We start from the raw sequence: 8,493 nt of genomic DNA, 5'->3' as shown, positions 1-8,493 counted from the left end.
CCAAAAAAAAATTTTTTTTTCAAAAAAACAAAAATCAAAAAATTTCCACACAGAACATCACACATTTTTCTATACTATTATCAATTTGATAATATGATGTTATAATGAAGCAATAATAGATTTAATTATAATTTAAAAAAAAATTAAAAAAAAAAAAAAAAAAAAAAAAAAAAAATAGTTTAGATATATTAGGCAGCATTAAAATTTTTAAAATCAAAAATAACAACAATAATTCAATTAAAAAAGAATGAGAAAAAGTTTTTTATATTAAATTACCAACCACAATATTGTTATTTTGTCTCAAAAAACAAAGATAATAATAGAATAAAGTTTGTAATTAAATTAAAAAATTATATTGTTATTATTGTTTTATTATTATATTTTTTTATAATAAATTAAAAACTTAAATAAAGAAGAAAGTAAATTAGATTTAATAGATTTGTGTTGATGTTCCATCCCCTTTTTTCTACAAACAGTAGTGTTCGATATCAATACAAAATTTAATAAATTATATAATACAGCTATATAATTTTTACTTTAAACCCAATAAAATTCCAATTTACTAAACTTTCAATCCATTTCAATTTTTTATAGTGTGTCTGTTGGGTGTTTGTTGTGTTGGGTGTTGTGTGTTGTGTGTTGGGTGTTGTGTGTTGTGTGTTGTGTGTTGTGTGTTGTGTGTTGTGTGTTGTGTGTTGTGTATTATGTTGTTTTTTGTTTGTTGGGTGTTTGTTGTGTTTGTTCTTTAAAATCTTATTTCACACATATTATATTTCATCAATCATCATAATTTTTCTTTTCTGATAATCACTCATATAATTGGCATATAGCGGAAACAAAATATAGATATAAATAAATGAAAAAAAATATAAAATTAGAATACAACTTAAAAAATTTAAGTTTTTTAAAAAAAAAGAAATTTATTTAATCACTCACTACCACTATATACTACAATTAGCCCCCCCAAATCACACAATAAAAAAAATAAAAATATAATTAAAAATTTTATTATGTTTTTAAAAAAATAATTAAAACTTTATAACTTTTATTCAACCCAAAAACATATACAAATAATAACAATAATAAAAGTAAGTATGCATTTATTGTTAATAGACAATGCAATTAATTTGGATGATTAAATAAATATTAATATTATTTTTTTTATAATTTTTTTTTAATTACTTTAAATTTCATTTTTTTTTATCTATAATCCTTCTTAGATTGCAATAAAAGTTTATAACTTTTAAAAAAAATGTCTGATAATTGTCTTCTAGAGGTAATTATTCTAAAATATAACTTTTTCTTAAAGCTTTATACTAATAAAATGATTTTTTTTTTTTTTTTATAATTTTATTTAACGATTATGGAATGCGTTTCACCATGCAACTTTAATAGACTGTTAAAAAAGGAAAATTACCACCAATTAAAGAATTTTTCAGCTTTGATACTTCCGAAAATCCAAAACAAAAATTTGTCCGTAAATCAACAGATCCATCAGAGCACTGTTATTCAAGAAAAAAGCTCGCTACCTCAAATTCTAACGGGGGTCCATCTTATATCTTAGATAATTCTAGATCATTAAATACTCAAACAGATGATGTTTTCGATAATATGTATCCAAACTACAATAATGATCATCTAGTTCAACCACATTTCCATATGAATAGCCAGCAAATTCCATTAAATGTAACGCAAACCATTCAAAACCACTCAAATTTTCATGATATGAATACCCTACAAACCCAATCAAATATATCGCAAACCGTTCAAACCCAATCAAATTTTCTTGATATGAATACCGAGCAAATCCAACCAAATGTATCGCAAACCATTCAAACCCAATCAAATTTCCATGATATGAATACCCAGCAAATTCCATTAAATGTAACGCAAATCATTCAAAACCACTCAAATTTTCATGATATGAATACCTTACAAACCCAATCAAATTTTCTTGATATGAATACCCAGCAAATCCAACCAAATGTATCGCAAACCATTCAAACTCAATCAAATTTCCATAATATGAATACCCAGCAAATTCCATTAAATGTAACGCAAACCGTGCAAAACCACTCAAATCTACATGATATGAATACCCTACAAATCCATGATATGAATACCCTGCAAACCCAATCAAATGTATCGCAAACCGAATACCAACTAACCCCAGAAGATTGGGAACGTCCAACTGCAATAAAGATGCAACAAACTCATCAATTTCATATCCGAAAACAAGAAAGACAACAGTTAAATGAACTACAACAGATTAGACAACAGATTCTCTTACAACATCCACAACAACAACTACAAATACAACCACAATACTCACAATACACACAGCACCTACAAAACCTACAATACCTACAATAGCTACAACCACGAATACTACTACTAAAGACAAAACCAAACTCATTAAAAAAATTCGGTATACAAAATATTGATATTCTCTGTCCAAACTTATTAAATAAAAAAACTAAAAATCATATTTTTTAAAAAATATATCATTTTCATAATTTTGTTAAAAATTTAAAAAAATTAAAAATTTTTTTTTTTTTTTTTTAAAATATCAAACCAAAAATTTTGATTTTTTTTTTTTAATTAATAATTATCACCCAAACAATACTCGCTGATATTGCTGTTTTTTTTTTATATGTATTCAATTTAATTAATAATTAATTTTTTATTATGATAATTATCAATTTTTTGATTTTAAAAATATCCATCTTTAAAATTCCAGAATTCCCAAAATTGTTTTTTAATTTTTTAATTTTTTTTATATTTTCAAAATTCATTAAAGATATTATCCTTTCTAAAAAAATTCACTATTAAAGATATTATTATGTATTGAGTGTTTTGTATTTTTTTTTTTATGAAAGAAATTAAAAAAAAAATTTTAATTATTTTAATATTTTTCGAAATTTTTAAAAAAAAAATTATTTGGAGATATTTTTCAAACAGCACAATAATTATTACTTTCATCGTTAATAATAATAACAATAAATAAAAAGAAATAATTATAAAAAAACATAAAAACAAATTTGAATATATTTTAAAACTATTATTATTATTTTTATTTTATTATTATAACTTAACCTAAAGTCTTGATAATTTTCAAAATTCATTAAATTGCCATATGAATTTTTATTATTACCCAATTTGAGTCCATTATAACTACTACTATTATTACTATTACTGTTATTTGTATTTAATAAATTACCTTCTTAAAACTCATCGAATGTATTGATTTTATTAATATTATTGTAGTTACTATTGTATTCAGTTCTTTGAGTGGTACCAAAAAAATTTGTGCTGTTTCTTGTTTTATCATTATTACTACTACTATTATCATCTATTTCTGTGCTTACAACAAGTTTGAATTGTTTTATTATTATCACTAAAATTATTATTGTGTCTAATCTTATTTTTATTGTTATTATTTTGTTGTGTCTAATCTTATTTTTATTATTATTATTTTGTTGTAACTACTTTTTAATTTTAACATTTTTCAGGTATTTATATTAGATTTGAGTGGTGTTCCTCTATAGTGTGAATATATTTATGTTCTTGAATGATTATTTCCAATACCTCTTCAAACCATTTTAATATTTTATATTTGTTCTTATTTGCTCAAAGTTGAATGTTTCATGAAGCAGTGATTAAGTAACCTCTTAATTATTTCTATAAACAATTTTTATATCGTTAGTTAATACTGAATACTTTGTAAAATCAATTTACCACGCTCTGTTATATAAGAAATAGTGTTTATATTTACCTTTAATGATTCAAACTTTGATTCATTAAAACTTTACATTTATTTAAGCAATCAAGGAAGTTTCATTTTTTTTTTTTTTTTGAATATGTCTAATGTTTATTTAAATTCTTTTCTGAGGTTGCAAAGATATTGTAATTATTATTATCTGTCTTTATTTATCATTATTAAAGATATAACTATGTTATAAAAAATATTATCACGTGGGTATTTTTTTTTTTAAAAAAATTAAAAATTAAAAATTAATTTTTTTTTTCAATTATTTTATTTTTTTTTAAATTTTATTTTATTTGAAATTTTTATTATGCAAAGCGATGAAGATATTTTTCAAACAAAGTAAAAATAAAAATTAATTTTAAGTAGAATTAGCCATTAGTAAAATCACCAAATTATACCAAAGAGAACAAAGAATTCTATAGACAAATCACAACAATATATTATATACTTTAAAAATATTCAGCTACTATTCATTCTGCGCTCAAGTATTTGTGAGTGAAAATCAATTACCATTTTCCATTTTGGAATTATTTTTATTTATATATATGGTGATATAATTGAACATCTTATTGGTAAGAAAATATACATCACAGTGTGTATGTAATATATCTATTTGAAATGTTAATATAAATTAACATTTTCCTTAATATTATAAATTTTGATAGTGAGTGTGTGTATAATTTTATTTGTGTGTTGAGTGGGAAAGGTAGAGTGTGTTGAAATGTTATAATACATTTTTGTTAACTGTGTGAAATTTTAACCACACAAATACAAATATTAAAAAATAAGTAATTTATTTTTTTAAAAAATACAACTTTAATTTAAATTGTATTTACTAATTTGGATTCGAATAATTAACTTTTCCCCCATTAATATATCAAAATTAATAATTTTTGCATTGTTCTATTTTTAAAAATATTTAAGTTCATAAAAAATTATGTTAAATTGGAATAGATCAAGATCCATGAGTATTTTTTTTTTCAAATTAGGTAAAAAAATATAAATTGTAAATATATATGGCAATGGCAATTTATAGCATCACCTTACTTGTTAATTCAAACAAAATAAAAATAAAAATTATCATAATTATTATTAAGTCACTTAATATTGATAGAGTCATAATTGGTTAATCATTAATAATTATTATTTTTAAAAAAAGGAATATTGGAGTTTGTAATGTTTTTTATACCCTACTCTATGCATTTAAACATTAATATTATTTAAATACCTGTCCCCCACTTCACACAATTTAGTATTTTCTTTCCCCCACCAAACACAAATGTATAATAGTGATTGTCAACAATTAATATAATATTACTATGGTGTTGTTTGAAACAAGTAAAAGATATATTCAGATTAGTGTTTTTATTTCTATTTTTAATTAAATTATTAAATTATGAAATTTTAAATAATTATAATTATAATAAAAAGAAAATTAAAAAAATAAAAGCATTTGTTTTATTAGTAAATATTAATTAAAAATAGAAAAGATGGATAATCAGACTTCTCTATCTGATGAACAGGCCGTTTTTAAAATTTTCCGTCTGTGTAATATTTATTTGACCGAAAATAATAAATTGTTGGGGTCCTCCATTTTTTTACAGTGTTATGGAGGTTTAAATGTAAAATTAACCGATACCAATGAACAAGAAGTAATTTCCGTACTACGCCGTTTTTCGCATCAAATTAAAAAAATTACCATTAATTCAATCACTAATACTCCTGCTATTTTTAATTATTACTCGCCCTTTATCATTAGACCGAATCTTACCTCTTTGAAATTAGCCCATATGGAGTATAACGTTCCAATTAAACTAGGAATGATCCCAAGTACTTTAAAAGAACTTACACTGCCAATAGATTATAATCATCCACTTCATGAATTCTTTATTATAAACGAATGTCTTTATTACATACCAGTTTTTCCCCCATATGGATTGACTAAATTGTATATTACCAACTTTTTTAATAAACCAATTCTTCCAAACGTGCTTCCAAGAACTTTAAAAGAACTAAAAATTGGTACTTCTTTCACTCATGAATTGTATTTCCAAAGTATTCCAGACTCTGTTACTTTGCTTAATTTTGACTGCCCATATTATAATCATCAGTTTGCTCCAGGAATCCTTCCAAGAAATTTAATAATGCTAGTGATTGGTAATAATGTTCCGTTATTACCTGGCTCTTTACCAGAATCTCTTACTTATCTCAAACTAGGTCGCCACTTTAACCATCCTATTACTCCTGATCTATTACCAATACATCTTAAAAAAATATCTTTTGGTCCAAATTTCAACAGTCTCTTTGTTCCATCCGAAAATATTCATACAATCATTTTTGGTGAAGAAATGTTATGTCAACCACAAAACTTTACAAAAAACGTTAGATCTGTAGAAATTAAAACCTCCGATTATTCAACATTACCAAATACTATTAATGAACTTATCGTTAATGCCGAAACAGAAATACTTCAAAAATTTCCAGTGAATCTTAATTATTTAGAACTAAACTGTACCAGTCCTTTCGAATTTACAAATGATGAGTTAAAATCACTCACTCATCTAAAGCATCTTAGACTTCTTGATGCTGATATAATGTTTAGTGTTCGACATTTACCAGAATCTATAGTATCGCTCGACCTTGGAGGTTTGGTCCCAAATGGTAATCTAGACCTAAGTCCATTGGCAAATCTTGTATACTTTAGTTTAGGTGCTGTACATCCCGTAAATACTAGATTTCCACCATCACTTCGTGCAATCAAATTTTATGGTGATCAAAATGAAGTGTTTGCAAATAATTATTTTCCAGCAACCCTTGAAATCCTTCAACTATCAAGATATCATGTCCAACCTCTATCAAACACATGGCTTCCATCGTCATTGAAAATCCTTATCCATCCTGGTGAACCTGTTATTGCTGAAGACTATAGACATCCAAACCTCATTAAATTTTATGTTAGTCATAAAAATTCAACCATCTTGTATAATGATCCTGCTTTTGTTATGGATAATCTTAATACTCTCCAACCATTTAAAACCAAATATAAGGTAATCATTGAAGATAATTTGAATCTCCATCTGCCATACCAAATAAATAATAAAAATAGTAAAAATTATTTTATGGCAGATAACTAAATTAAAACAAATAAAATCCTTTTTAATTTTTATAATAAAAATATTTTATGTGTAAAAATGTGAGTATTGTATAAGTGTCTAAAAGAATTTGTATATATATGTAAATTATGGGTGTGTATGTATATGCATATGTATATGAATATTATCAGAATATGATAATAAAAAAAGCTTAATATTTTTTTTAAATCTAAAAATATTGTTTATTTATTTATTTATTTATTTATTTTCTTTTAATATAAAAAATCTATTTAATAAATATTATATGGCTGGTAAACTTTGGAACACAACTATAAGCCTTTTATTTCTAAATTGTTTGCCGATGCGAGTTTTAAAACTAGTGCTACCTTTATCGTCCATAGATAAATGTAAATTTTTTCCAAAGAAGCCAAATCTTCAAAACCTCTTCCATCAACAACTCCATCTTCAGCTGTACTATCATCTTCATCTTAGCCTGTACTATCTTCTATACCTCTACTTCTTCCATCAAAAACTTCATCTTCAGCTGTACCTTCATCTAGATTATTATCTTCACTTTCATCATTTCATTATTCCCTTGATTAGGGTATTTTCGTGCATTGATCCCCATCTAAATGTTTAATTAGACATGAAGGTTGACAATAATAAAATGAATTTGTTTTAGAGAATTATTCTCAGCTCTTTTAAATGCCTCTTGATGGTGAATGTGAATCATTTGATTCAAATTCTAAATCAGATCCTTGTTTTTTATATAAATATTCTTGAGGTTGAAATTTATAATTTTCACAAAGTTCCTCTGATGTCCTATTTATGACTAAAGGAAAATTTACATCATACGTCAATGTATGAAAGTAGTATTCAAACACTTCTATTGATTCTTTACAAAGAAACAATCTTTAAATGTTACTATTTATCACTATTTATTATTAATTATTTATTTTTTAATAATTTTGCTGATTAAAAATTGAATAAAAAAAATTTAATAAAAAAAAAAAAATTATTTTTTAAAAAAAAAAAAAAAAAATTAATTTTTAATAAAATTTATGATATTTTTATTTTATTTTTTTTATGTGCACCTGTTTTGATAATTTTATAATAATTTTTTTTTAATTGACCAATTTTATTATAATAATTTTTTTTTAATTTTTTTTTTTAATTTTTTTTTTTTTATATTGCGATAGTTCTTTTGAAATTTTCATTTGCTATTTCGATCACATCAGAGGGTGTTGCATTAATGGCAATTTACAACGGTAATTAAAGAATTATATATAAGGCAACAATAAATAATCAAAAAGATAGAGTTTATTTGGGATCTAATAATTTAGGAGATGTGCTTATTCATATATTGGATTCGTTAAAAAGAATAAGCACTCAAACAACTGGAGATTTTGGATCTTTTAATATCATCATCTTTTCAAAATCGTAATAATAATAATAATAATAATAATAATAATAATAATAATAATAATAATAATAATAATAATAATAATAATAATAATAATAATAACAATAATAATAATAAAAATAAAAACAAATGGAAATGGTAATGGAGTTAATAATCGTAATATAAATAACAATAGCAATAGCAAAGAAAACCCCAGTATAGTAATATAG

General features: G+C 23.4%; 2 protein-coding genes across 2 annotated transcripts in view; both read left to right on the top strand.

Annotated features, from left to right (window-relative positions):
- Positions 1–948: 948 nt before the first annotated feature.
- On the top strand, positions 949–2,221 carry DICPUDRAFT_97650 (uncharacterized protein; the record flags this gene model as incomplete). The annotated part of the gene is made up of 4 exons (XM_003287203.1): positions 949–1,088; positions 1,221–1,276; positions 1,396–1,884; positions 2,053–2,221. Coding segments are annotated over exons 2-4 (681 nt in total), but the record flags the coding sequence as incomplete, so codon positions are not given.
- A 3,308-nt stretch (positions 2,222–5,529) lies between these two features.
- DICPUDRAFT_47250 (uncharacterized protein) overlaps positions 5,530–8,493 on the top strand; it is a gene marked incomplete at its 3' end in the record, with an annotated part of 19,557 nt that continues 16,593 nt past the window's right edge. The window contains exon 1 of the mRNA XM_003287202.1: positions 5,530–6,067. Coding sequence (XP_003287250.1) covers positions 5,560–6,067 — 508 coding nt within the window. The remainder of the gene's footprint in view (positions 6,068–8,493) is intronic.

This window comes from Dictyostelium purpureum (assembly GCF_000190715.1).
Source record: "Dictyostelium purpureum unplaced genomic scaffold DICPUscaffold_93, whole genome shotgun sequence".
Taxonomy (NCBI): domain Eukaryota; phylum Evosea; class Eumycetozoa; order Dictyosteliales; family Dictyosteliaceae; genus Dictyostelium; species Dictyostelium purpureum.
The sequence above is the reverse complement of the archived record's forward strand: the minus strand, read 5'-3'. Positions and strand labels throughout refer to the sequence as shown.